A 13,081-nucleotide genomic window follows, 5' to 3' on the forward strand; every position below is an offset into this window, starting at 1 on the left:
TTCACAGGATTGCAGGTGACCGATGTAGAAATCATATATTCTATTATTTTAAATAACGACATACATTCTGCTGCGACCTCAGAGGGGTCGGTAGCTTAATTAGCTGTCATTTTGCAGGGTTTCCAAATGTGAATAGAAAATCCTTTCACAGCATCAATGTCCAGGTATGTGACCGACCATCTTAAAAAATATGTACATGAAAGTGTATACGTTACAATACAACTAACTCATGTCATTCTCTGCACTACGAAGATCATTTGTGATGCAGTTTAAATCATCACAAATGTAGGAGCCAAATGGCCTGGCTCTGTGCATGAATCCTGGATATATCGGGAGTGAAGTCTGAGCAACAGATTTGCATGTGATGAGGAAGCTAAAGCTTTGTACAGATGTTCTATGTCACCCTTCTTAAATGCACTTAAATGTGTCCTCTATAATTACAGGAGAGTTTGATGGCTACCTGCTGGGGGGGGGGGGTCGAGGCTATCCATGCCAGCCCTCTCTGTTGACCCCTTACTCTGACCCTGAGCCAACGTTTTAATGCGGCCCACAACAGGACCAGAGCCCGGGTCGAGATGGCCACAGGCATACTCAAATCCCAGTTCCAGTGCCTGCGTAAGCTCAGGATCACACCAGAGAGGGCATGTGTTGTTCTCCCTAATATTGCAATTATTAGAGGAGAGCAAAACCATGCCGTACAAATTAATGACCACTCAAGAATGTAAAGGAATGTGAATGGGTAGAGCCAGTAGCTAAACATAATATTAAGACTTTAGAGTCTTAAGAGTTTAGAATACTTACAGCTGCAGGGTTTACAATTGTTTCAGTCGGAGGCTGAACCAGGCAAATGTCACCATCCATAACTGTTGGGTGGGTGGATATATATTTATTAAAAAGTAGGGTATATATATCTGTATATATATCTATATATATACAGATATATATATTTAAATTTACTTTACTGGCATGAATGGTAACCATTGTTGCCGAAAGCTGAAACATATACTTATTCAATTATGATATAATTTTACATTATATATTAATACAATTACATATTATTTACATTAGATACATTTAATTTTAAATAGGTAGATAGAAATACATGAACTATTTTCTACACCAAACAGGCAGCGTGTTATTAGGAGGCTGTTTTCTTGTTGTGTCTCTCTCAGGCTGTGACATGTACTGACATATTTTGCTGCCTCTATGACACTGGAGCTGCTCTCCAAGCAGATGTTGGAGTACATGTCACTTTTTTTTATGAAACTGTTGGGCTTTTTCTTTCTTTTTTTTCCTTTAAAAAGTTAAAAAATATAAATCTATTTTATCCGTTTATTCGTTTATTTTGCTTGTTTTGACATATTGTTGTGTTTATTTGTTGCTGCTGTTTTGTTTTGAGGTTGTTTGCATACGTTCTGTAATTAGTTGTCTGACACCTCAGGGCCACCGTACTTTCCGCCTACTCCTGTACGTACTGACGCAGGCGCTGCGTCGTCCATTGCGTATTGCGTCATATCTTCCAACTCAACCGCCGCTTCCTGGCCGGCTCTGGCAGCCTGCCTCAGGCCCCGCTCCTCCCTGAACCGTTATTTTTTAATTACCATCTCCGTTGAAAGAAAACACAGCCCGGCTCCGGTGTGTGGAGCCCCGCAAAGATGAGCGAATGAAGCGGCCGAAAGCCAGTTATCATCCGCAGAAGACCCGGGACTGACTCCCCGGTGAGTGTTTATGTGAGTTGTTGGCGGTTTGCGGAGTTAAAGGCTCCCAACAGGAAACGTTGGTGGGGAAGTGATTTGTTTTGTCCTCTTCTGGAAAAAAACGAAGCGGTGGAACTTCTGTTGGCTGCTTCTTTTTTTAATTTAAAGATAAACTGTTGTTGTTAAGTTCTTTTTTGTTTCTTGGAGCTTTGTTGTTGTCATGGAAGGTGCAGCTCCTGTAATCTGTCTCCTCTTTATTTAGAATTCACACCTGTCTCACCTGCTGTCACCCAGTCAGGCAAAAGTCCTGATCCAGCCTTATTTACATGTATTTTCCTTCGAAACAGTCAGACTTTCTTGTAATCTTTTAAAGTGGTCTGCGCAATATTTCTCAATTTTCACTCATTTTCAGCCCAGTTCTTGTACCTGATGTGTTTTTTCTTTGTTAAGCCACTTAACTCTGACCTGTGAACCATTCGGGCAGAAAAAAGGCTCCTAACTCAAGGGATGAACCAGTGTTGTGTCGACACAGAACAGACAACTTAGCAAAGAAGCCATTTTAAACTGGATCTTTAGGCACTTTGTTACCAGCAGCCTGCCACAAAGACATTTGTTCCCATTTCTTTAGCTGCATCTATGAAAAACAGCAAAGAAAACACAGTTTGACAGACAGAAAATAGGATTTCTGCAGCAACAAGGTGATTCCCAAAGAGCTATTAGCTGAAAACTTGGCATATCTCAGCATGGTGTGCAGTGTGTCCTTAAAACATTTGAGGAAACTGGACAAGTGGAGGACAAAAGAAGAAGTGTCAGGCCTAAAAAACTATCTACAGCAGATGAACAGGATCTGAAAGTGATGTCCTTAAGAAAGAGGAAAAAATCCAGCTGTGACCTGACAGGACCTGAGAGATGCATCTGGACCTTCAGCTGATCCATCTACTGTTGGCCCAAGCCTCATCAGAAATGGTCTCCATGGAAGGGTGGCTGTCAAGAAGCCGTTCTTAAGGAAGGGAAACAGGGAGAAAAGGCTGAGCTGTGCCAAATGACACAAGAAGTGGACTGAAAATCAGTGGCAACAGGTCTTATGGAGGGATGAATCCTCCCCAGAGCCCGGACCTCAACATTATTGAAGCAGTGTGGGATCATCTGACAGAGAACAGAACAAAAGGCAGCCCACATCCAAAGAAGAGCTTTGGGATGTCCTTCAAGAAGCCTGGAGAACTATTCCTGAAGACTCCTTAAAGAAATGACAGGAAGCTTGTCTGAGAGGGTTCAGGGGCGGCCGTGGCTCAGTGGGTCGTCCAATAAGTTAGCGGTTCAATTCCCACTATCGCCTCTCAAAAAGATGGGTGAAACTGACAGCTGGAGGGGTGTCTGTCCACTTTTCAAGGCCGAGGTGCCCTTGAAGCAAGACATCATACGGCCATGCTCCCCGGGTGCTGTGAATGTGCATGTGTGTGTTAATCTGGATGAGTTAAAAGCAGAGGACAATGACAATAAATCTGATCTTAATCTTGATCTCTTAGGGCTGTGTTGGACCAAGCCGGAGATGTACATCCAGATCAAATATTCACTTTAAAGCTACTGAGAATTGTACAAACTTATCTTCACTTATAAAATGAATTAATATTAATGTTTTCACACGTTTCAGTAAATCAACTATTTCTAATTTTTTTCCATGAAACAGTTTTTTATTTGCTGTAAGTGTTTATGAAGTATTTATGGTGGTTGTAGCAACAAACCGGTTATTCTTGCCGTGACTCTTATTGTGAGGAAGTGATATAGCACGAATCCTTGTGTTCTGTCCACAGTGCGAGGTCGCAGCAGCTGTGGTGATGGTGTTGGACTCAGGTGAAGTCTTCATGGATCAGGTTGAGGGTGTCACAGAGCTGGTGGAGCCAGATGTTCGAGGGGATCTGCCCAAAACCACCATCAGCTCCGCTGCAAAGGCCAGGCCACCAGCCAAAAAGAAGGAGAAGGCGTCCCACAACGGCCTCCCGAGCCAGGCGGGCAGCAGCCAGGCGGCAGAGAGGAGGTCGTTATCATCAAAATGTGGGGCTGCGCCCAGGCCGCCGCTCCGCCGTCCCCTCAGTTTGGAGGTGGCGCCCCAGCGCCTGCGAGGGTCTCAGGAGCACGTGGCGGACCGGAGGATCCTGCAGCCTCCTTGGCGCAGCGGCTCGGCTGCCCCGTCGCCCCCGACCCGCAGCCTGACCAGCCCCAGCCTGGGAGCGGGCGGCTGGATGCGGCGCAGCGAGAGCACCTGCTCCGTCAACTACCCGCTGGGGCTGCGAAAGGGGCAAATGCGGCCCGCCACCTCCCTGCCTCACATAGCTAAAGGAACGGCGGGCACGACGCTCCCCACGCCAGCCCGGCCCTGTCTGCTCGTCGCTCTCAGACCTCTGAACCTGGAGCAGGAGAAGCGGACCTTCTTCCAGTCCGACTATAAGTACGAGCCTCAGTTTGAGTACTCGCAGCCAGAGCCGAGGAGCGTGCTGGACAAGTACAGGGAGGGTTCGGGCCTCTTCCTGGAGCAGGTGCGTCGGCGTGGAACGCCTCACAAAGCAGCCCGAGTCACATGGTGATGATGATAATGATGATGTTTGTGCTCAACTGCAGGCGGTTGGAATCATGGAGTGCGTGCTGAGGAGGTTCGGCTCTTATGAAAGCTTCGAGGAGGTGACGGGTGGCAGCGTGCTGCCGAAGAGTCAAGTCTGGGCTGCCGTACGCAAATACCTGCAGAAGGAGGGCTGTGTTGGGGAGGTGAGTGCAGGGAAGGGCCTTTTCACCTCAGTGTCAAGGCTTATTTATTTATAGAGTGAAAAATAAAGTACACTCAGGTTTTAGATATCGGGACGAATAAAACAATCACAGAGGACCAGGTCTCCAGGTCTTAAAATGAGGTAAATACAGCCTCAGATGAACAACACATGATGTATAACTCTGTGACGTTGTTGATTTGAGAAAGTAAGTCGACTCTAACTGCTTTCATAGGAATTAAGTAGCAGCAAGATGCCATTAATCAAATAAATTGATTAATAGATAATCAGTCAGTGTGAGCAGCTCTATAAAAGCAGGAGTTCTGTCAGTTTAACACGATGCCAAGGAGGAAAGACATCAGCAAAGATCTTAGAGAAGCAGCTGTTGCTGCCCATCAGTCTGGGAAGGGTTATAAGGCCATTTCCAAACTATCTGGAGTCCATCATTCTACAGAGAGAAAGATTATTCACAAGTGGAAAACATTCAGGACAGCTGTCAATCTTCCCAGGAGTGGACGTCCCAGCAAGTTCACCCCAAGGTGAAGAAGCCCAGAGCTACATCTCAGACTCTACAGGCCTCAGTTAGCATGTTAAAGGTTAAAGGTCACCCCAAGGTGAAGAAGCCCAAAGCTACATCTCAGACTCTACAGGCCTCAGTTAGCATGTTAAAGGTTAAAGGTCATGACAGCACAGTTAGAAAAAGACTGAACAAGGATGGCTTGTTTGGAAGGGCTGCAGGAGAAAGCCTCTTCTCTCTAAAAGGAACATGGCAGCACAGCTTAGGTTTGCAAAGCTGCATCTGAACAAAGCTCAAGACTTCTGGAACAATGTCCTTTGGACAGACCAGAGCAAAGTGGAGATGTTTGGTCCTAATGCACAGCAGCACGTTTGGAGGAAACCAAACACAGCATATCAGCACAAACACCTCATACCAGCTGTCAAGCACGGTGGTGGAGGGCTGATGATCTGGGCTGGTTCTGCAGCCACAGGACCTGGGCACCTTGCAGTCATTGAGTCCACCATGAACTCCTCTGGATACCAAAGTATTCTAGAGTCAAATGTGAGGCCATCTGTCCCACAGCTAAAGCTGGGCTGTAATAAACGATGATCTTTATGAACACGCCATCAATAAATAAACGGCAAAAAGGTCTGACTGCGCCGATGAACAGGGCAAGACTGTTAATATAAGACGAGATAAGAATTATATTTACGGTCAACTATGTTATAAAGTTTTATTATATATAAAATAAAAGCATTTCCAGCGTATGCAGATCGATGAGTCAGCAGGCGTTTGTGTCCTCAGGTTGTGGTGCGTCTGTCTGAGGAGCTGCTGTCTCAGGCGGTCATGGTGGTGGAGAGCTGCCGTCCTACTCTGACCATCAACCTGGCCGGGGCTCGGCAGCACTGGCTGGAGGGGATGCTGAGGCACGAGATCGGTACGATGCAGCTTGCACACAGATTTTTGGGAGTATTTCCCTTCACCGATAAGCAGTTTAACGGTGAAGCGTGGCCTGTGTCACAGTTTTATGGATGAAGTAAGTAGAGGATTGTAAATAAAACACACCTTCTTGTGTTTTGGGTTTGAAGCTTTGCTTCAGCTGCTTAACAGGAGAAAAACAGGTTTTCTTATTCTCCCCGGTGTCAAACAGTCTGATTCAAAAGCCCTCTACCGAGGGACTACTTTCTTTTGGAAAAAGTGGCGTGATCAGCCTCTCTGAATGATGTTCTGCGTCTCCTCAGGCACACATTACCTGCGAGGTGTGAACAATAACCTGCAGCCGTGGGCCACCACAGAGGGCAGGAAGCAGTTCGGCCTGAAACCGGCCAATCCCACGGAGGAGGGCCTAGCCAGCCTCCACAGCGTGTTGCTACGGAAACAGCCCTACCTGTGGCGTGCCGCCCTGCTGTACTACACGGTGTACCACGCCAACAGCATGAGCTTCAGCCGGCTCTTCAGCCACATCGCACGCTTCGTCCAAGACCCGGACGTCCGCTGGGAGTACTGCCTGCGAGCCAAGAGGGGACAGACGGACACCTCGCAGCCCGGTGAACACACGCACGCACACACGTGCACGTGCACGTGCACACTTACTGAGCATTCATTGTCTAAATCTGTTCTAAATGATCACAGAAAAGGGGTATTGGTGTCATGGCGCCTGTTCATGATCTCATCCTTTGTGTGTTTCTGTCTCAGGCTGCTTCAGCAAAGATCAGGTTTATCTGGACGGCATTCTGCGGATTCTTCGCCATCGAAGGACCATCGACTTTAAGATGTTGACTTCTTTGGGAAAGGTGGGCATCGACGCCTGAAAATGCAAACTTTAATCACCGGCGGCGGATTAAATGAGGGTTTAAAGTGACGTTTGGGACTCATAAAGTGAGGTAACGCGTTGCTCTGCAATTCACCGCCATGCCACTAGGGGGCCGTGTGTTTGTGTGGTTTCAGGGGTTATTATCAGGGGTTATTGCCGAATCCTTGCATTTTCTTCAGTGCTTATATTGCAAATGTTGAAGGCAGCAGAGAAGACGTTTGCGGAGGTGGTCTGTGCGACCGCTCGAGGCTGAACGGGTGAATTTACAACACTGGTTCACCCACTGAGTTACCTGGATGAACAAATGCACTTTCAATGCTTTCAATAATGTCAACGGGCCGATTTGACGAGCTTATTAAGACCGGAAAAAGCAACTGCCGAAAATTACGTTCTGAGCGGACCAATCACAGCGCTTTACAGTCGGCGTCAACATGTGTAGTTAGAATTTTTTAGAGGTCCACGTCGCCGTAGCAACGTCAAAATGACGGAGAAGCATAAACTACACTTTAGGAGTGACTTTCAATTGAAGGGGAACTAAAATTAATCCCAGGGTTGTGATTTTCTGGGAGTTTTACACCTGCTGGTGACTATATATATGCTCCCAGGAACAGGAAGAAGGGATTTTTACAGAATAATTCACCTTTTAAAAGTTTACGAGAAAGTCTGCCTGGAGGGAAATGTAAAGAAATGAGTTCTGGTTCAAGACTTTTTCACTAAGCTGCACTTTACTCTCTTCCACAAGGTGTCTTATGAGGACGTGGAGAGGCTACGCCATCTCGCGGCGCTCCCCCGAACCAGAATCCCGCACTTCATGCGCGACCAGGTGCGGTACCTGCAGCATCTGGACCACATCGTCGCTGTGAACGAGCTGGACGATTCGGCGCTGGAGCAGCTGCTTCCCTGAGCGTGCCGTCCTGATCAGGACGCTGGTACAGACTGCATCATGATCATCACTTCAAATATCCAGTATTATTCATGCTTTATTTGAGCAAATAGGTTGGTTTTTTTATGTTTTATAAAACTTGAACGGTGAAAAAGGGACGTACACTAACACCTCTATCTACGATTTCACCTGTCCGATGCATGTTTGTGATGCTTTTTCACAGAGCTCAGCTGCGCCCCCTCTATGAAATTACCTCAATATCGTCTCTCTATATAACCAACATTATGTATGTACACTCACACATAATCAGATTTAAACACTCATAATCACAAGCTTTATTTATGCACTTATTTAAGTTTTTTTTACTTGGCGAGAACAAACTGAATGTCTCTGGTATTAGCTTTATACCTTATTTTTTAGACTGTGTCGTTTTATGCCTTAGATTGTTTGTTTTTTTTAAAAAAGGACACCAAGGACACTACATTTAACCCCCCCCCGAGGGGAAGCAGCTACTGAGGCCATGAATCTTTAAAATATTAAGTGCCAGCGGACTCAGTCATGTGTTTGAATTTCCCCCAGGGAGCATTTTAAATATCAGCGGTAAAAGGAAGTTAATCAGCAGTTTTGTCTTAACAGTGTCCTTGGTGGACTTTCAGTATCGATATGCTACTGTGATTCGACCCGTCTTCGAGCTCGCCCGCAGCGCAACAACCAAACCTTCCTTTGCAACGAGAAGGGAATAGTTCAGCATTTCTTAAATTACTTTATTAAGGTCTCCGGTGTCGTCATGTTGAATAGGTAGCAGGAGAAAAGACTAAAAAGGCGGCTAATGCTAACCTACTGAGTCTGAAATATGGAAAAAAAAATGGGTTGTTCGCTCCCCAAACAGGCGTGAAATCATTTCTTTTTTATCAGTAAGCTGGTGCAGAAGTGTTGGTTATTGTTAAAATGACAAAAACGCAACCGCCTTTGTCTTTTCAAAAGCTTTTATCTCAACTGAAAACATTACGAGATCAAAGAAAGATGAGAAGAGGAATAATTAAAAACTGTCAAGTCCTCATGAAATGGCTCAGAAAAAGCTCTTATTTCCTATAAAAAGAAAAATCCGGGGAGAATTCCCCTTATGAAAAAAGCCCTCTCTGCTGATTGGTCAGCACATTCTCTCTGCTGATTGGTCAGCACATTCTCTCTGCTGATTGGTCAGCCCCAGTGGCCTGATTAGGCACCGCCCACCGTTCTCCAACAGCTCAGTTTTTGATTGGACGGAAAGTTAGAACACGCCCCCAAGTGCAGGACTAACATACAGTTAAGATTACGTATTTTTTTATGTTGTCGGGCTAAATGCTGAGATTTGAAGCACTTACTGTGTGAGACTTAATGTAAAAAAGAACTCAACTTGAGCTGCTGTTTATGATAAACAGCTTTACCATTTTGCTCGGTATTATCCGTCAGTTTGCTATTTGTTTCAAGTTATTTTTCCATGTTTTTGACAGCTGAGGTGCACAGAGTATTTGATGTAAAACGAGATCTGTCCGAGACGACAGCGCAATCTCTGCTGTTTTATGTTTATTAACAGTAAATGTGTAGAAACCCTGCTTCAGGATCTGCAGCTGTAGGAAGTTTCCGCTGCTTTTAACCCCGGAGACAAACTCTTTGAGTGCTCTGTTAACTGACAGTTTGTCTTCTGTTGTCAGCTGCTGCAGGCTTACAAACGATTGGAAACCAGAGTTTCAGGATGGTTCAGGTGTCTTTTGGTCTATGGTCTAAACTCAAATGTACATAAAAAATTTAAAAACAGTCCTCCATTTAGTTAAAACGTTAACAGAACTAAAAAACGTAACCGCCTTTGTCTTTTCAAAAGCTTTTATCTCAACTGAAAACATTACGAGATCAAAGAAAGATGAGAGTAATTATTAAAAACTGTCAAGTCCTCATGAAATGGCTCAGAAAAAGCGTCTCGTTTCCTATAAAAAGAAAAATCCGGGGAGAATCCCCCCTGATGAAAAAAGCCCTCTTTGCTGATTGGTCAGCACATTCTCTCTGCTGATTGGTCAGCCCCAGTGGCCTGATTAGGCACCGCCCACCATTCTTCAACAGCTCAAAGTTTTTGATTGGACGGAAAGTTAGAACACGCCTCCAAGTGCAGGACTAACATACAGTTAAGATTACGTATTTTTTTATGTTGTCGGGCTAAATGCTGAGATTTGAATGACTTACTGTGTGAGATTTAATGTAAAAAAGAAGATAACGCAGCTCTGATGCTCGGTATTACCAGTTTGCTATTTGTTTAAAGTTATTTTTCCATGTTTTTGACAGCTGAGGTGCGCATGTTCACATGTTCGCTCCCATAAACTGACTTTTCTGTCTTCGTTCTGATCATTTCCATCGGACATTTCGTAGCCTCCCGCTCAGAATAGACGAATAATGGCCAGAACAAGGTTATTTTCTGTTTTCCTGGTTCCCATCACTACCGTTTTCCTCCCATACGACTGGTTGTCTGACAGAAGTGATCGTGAAGACATCGGATCCATTCAGAAACGTTCAAAGATTTTTTTTTTTTTCATTATCCGTCGCCTCCCACTTTTAGACAAAAAAATGTGGCGCTCAGAAAAAAGCACCACATGGACACAAGACCTTAAATATCAAGTTTGGGTTCATTCGTACAGAAAAATCAGTCGTGCTGCCAAAAGAATCCGAAACATTTTCATAAATGACGTTCATACCTTTAATGGCTTCATTAAACCGTTGGAGCAGCATCAGACGTTAATCCTCGTTTACATGAGACTGGAGATTCAAGTTTTCTCACATCGTGTCATATCCAAATAAAAATATCGTTGTGCCAGCTGTGCAGCGCTTATCGAACAGTCCGAGTTAAATATCTTGGTGTCGTCTAACTTTAGAGGGTTAATTTGGACAGCTGCAACACGCCGAGTGGGAAAACCTGGAAACTTCCAGAAAGATTCATATCAGCCTCAAAAACACGATGCTTTATGTTACGTTGTAGCTAATTATCGTACGTAAAAACATGGAGGAAAGTTTGAACAGAGCTGTTGTTTATTTATTATAGCTAGCCTATAGATAGCCTAATGTGTCGTATTGATACGTTTATGTTAGCACGTCCGACACAGTCGAGAGCGTCATCTTAAGATTTTAACACCAGACTGATACAGACGCATTGAGTCAGATTCAAGGAAAGGAGCTTTAAAGCAACATGAGACAATTTAGCTAATATTTGTTGCTCTATGGCTCCCCCTACAGCTGTGGGCTGGAACAACGCTGTCATCAAAACTGCACACGCAGGGTTGAGAATGTGCAATGTTCACAAACTTCTCCAGTGTTGCTTTAAAGTATCTAATGTGATATTTATTACAATTTAAGATGATATTGTCACAAATAATCAGCTGCTTGCATTTTCTCGTTTATTATTTACATCTTTCATGAAGGACAGTCCAGTGTTTCCAAGATTATTTTAGGCACTATGGTTAGTTTAATTAACTGGTTGCTAACTACCACTCGTATTATCTATTCAGAGCTGGGGTGGGGGGGGCACGGCTTTGCCAACAGTCAGGGTACCACTTGAATGTGAAATTCACCGAACGCCACCTTGTTCCTCACCTCAGTGCCGCTTCGACCGAAGTTAAATTAAAAATGTAATATGGTCACTAAACACAAATGCTGAACTATGACCCTCTGTTAGATAAAGCGCCAAAGTGGCATCTTTAATATTTTTAGGGCTTTTTTTGTGACGCAGCCAAGCTCAGCTGGTCTTCGACGCTCCTCGCCAGGCGTCCGGCGCCGGCTGAGGAGGAAACCAGGTGTTGGGGGCGTGCCTTGGATGGGTGTAGGGCTCATCTGCTGTAGCTGTCTGTGTTTGTAGGCTGCTTTTTACTGTCACTAAAATTCCAGATGTCAGTCAGGGCATTAATTTTGTCCGAGCAGAACCGGCCCTGACAGGCTGGAAGAACCGGGTCAGAGCAGAAAGGATGGGGGCTGAAATGGACCACGGCGACCTGCCTGGGAGTCCTAGTTTTTAACCTAAAAACACTCAATGAAAAAGTAAACTCTACATCTGTGATGCATTTTAAACACTTGGATATGAAGTTTCACCCGTATTTGAGACGTATTCTGCTGTGTTTACAATTTTAGCTCCTTAAGCAGATCGCATTTTAAATCTGAACACGGTTTCATCTTCCGACTCCTGGACCTCGGCTCGGTTTCTCCTCAACGAATGCACCTATTTGTAACGCACCAATGTTGCACAAGTGTTTTATGTTCTGGAAAATGTGTTGAATTTCCAGTTTATTTATTAAAATGAAGACGCACTCACACTTAATGATCTCTGTGGTTTGTTTCTGTTTCACGATGCAACACAAACACGGAAAAAAAACAGCCGAGAGTCCACAGAAGCACCGCTCTGAGAGGATGTTTATTTGTTTATTTTGGAGGAAAAGTTCCCGAATATTTTATTTAACAGCTGAAAATAACTTTAAATGATAATTCTGTGTGTTTTTAAACCTCTTTTCAGCTGTTAAAACAAGTGATTTTCTCTGTTTTTGCTTCTACAAACTAAAACATCAGAATAAACACCATCTAAAGGGGATGTCGCCCCCTGCTGGTTGTTTTAAGGGAGTGCATCATTAAGGCGTCTTCCATCTTCTGTGGGCAGTCTGTTTTAAGGTGTTTCAGGAGTTTAATGCAACCAATTTTCCTTTTTTGGACTTTATGAATCTGTGATAAAATAAAGCTGAACAAAACACAGTGAAAATGTAAAGATATATCAGTTTTATGACTTATTTTCTTTCTGGTGAGGGAGTAACTGGACTCTGTAAGTGTGTAACTGGACTAAATTGCACTAGTTTGGTGGTCACTGATATACTTGAGCTGCAGTATCTACAACATATTAACCGTTAATTTTCAAACGGCTGCATCTCAGTGCACGTCACTGCTTTCAAATCTACGAATTAAACACTTACAGTAAGTGTTTGTTAACAGTAAATGTGTAGAAATCCTGCTTCAGCAAGTTTTTAACTTGCTTTTAACCCCGGAGACAGTCCTCCATTTAGTTAACACGTTAACAGAGCTGATGAGTAACAACTTTGTTGAAATGTATAATTACTCTAAAGTTTTGGTAGTTTACAAGAAAAATAAAACCTTCAAACGTCCATATTTACCAGCTCCTTTTTCGGGGGTAATCACACTATTTCTGATAGTTTTAAACAGGTAAACATTCCTCTTACAGATCAGATCTTATCACACCAAGTCAGTCATTTCTATTTAGAGCAAGGCTTGAGTTTGAGTACAATTACATGTGAAACTAATCCAGTTGCAGCACATTTAGTTGAACTTAATTCTTCGATTTGTCCCCTAAGAGACGCTGGGACTGAGACGGATGCATCATCTGGATGTAACTTGTACTGAAATGATCCAGGAAGA

General features: G+C 44.1%; 1 protein-coding gene across 2 annotated transcripts; it reads left to right on the forward strand.

Annotated features, from left to right (window-relative positions):
* Positions 1-1,544: 1,544 nt before the first annotated feature.
* Positions 1,545-11,981, forward strand: kiaa0895l. 2 transcript variants are annotated; one of them, XR_011914913.1, is made up of 8 exons: positions 1,545-1,718; positions 3,509-4,231; positions 4,314-4,457; positions 5,757-5,889; positions 6,194-6,499; positions 6,648-6,745; positions 7,508-9,146; positions 9,970-11,981. XR_011914913.1 is itself a non-coding variant. In XM_072379881.1 (7 exons), the coding sequence occupies exons 2-7, from the start codon at positions 3,533-3,535 to the stop codon at positions 7,667-7,669; spliced, it is 1,542 nt and encodes a 513-aa protein (XP_072235982.1). In that variant the 5' UTR covers positions 1,545-1,718; positions 3,509-3,532; the 3' UTR covers positions 7,670-11,981. The 2 variants fall into 2 exon arrangements, 1 of the variants encoding a protein (XP_072235982.1); XM_072379881.1 differs by having other exon boundaries at positions 7,508-11,981.
* The last annotated feature ends 1,100 nt before the right edge of the window (positions 11,982-13,081 follow it).

The sequence above is a fragment of the Leuresthes tenuis genome, unplaced genomic scaffold (assembly GCF_036924035.1).
Source record: "Leuresthes tenuis unplaced genomic scaffold, fLeuTen1.0.hap1 SCAF_2, whole genome shotgun sequence".
In the NCBI taxonomy this organism is placed as follows: domain Eukaryota; kingdom Metazoa; phylum Chordata; class Actinopteri; order Atheriniformes; family Atherinopsidae; genus Leuresthes; species Leuresthes tenuis.

What these genes read in the sequence shown, in the direction of transcription:
- kiaa0895l (XM_072379881.1), top strand. Translation starts at nt 3,533, where the DNA reads ATGGTGTTGGACTCAGGTGAAGTCTTCATGGATCAGGTTGAGGGTGTC. An exon ending in GATGCTGAGGCACGAGATCG is followed by an intron (nt 5,890 to 6,193) that starts GTACGATGCAGC and finishes GCGTCTCCTCAG; the next exon opens with GCACACATTACCTGCGAGGT. An exon ending in TGTTGACTTCTTTGGGAAAG is followed by an intron (nt 6,746 to 7,507) that starts GTGGGCATCGAC and finishes CTCTTCCACAAG; the next exon opens with GTGTCTTATGAGGACGTGGA.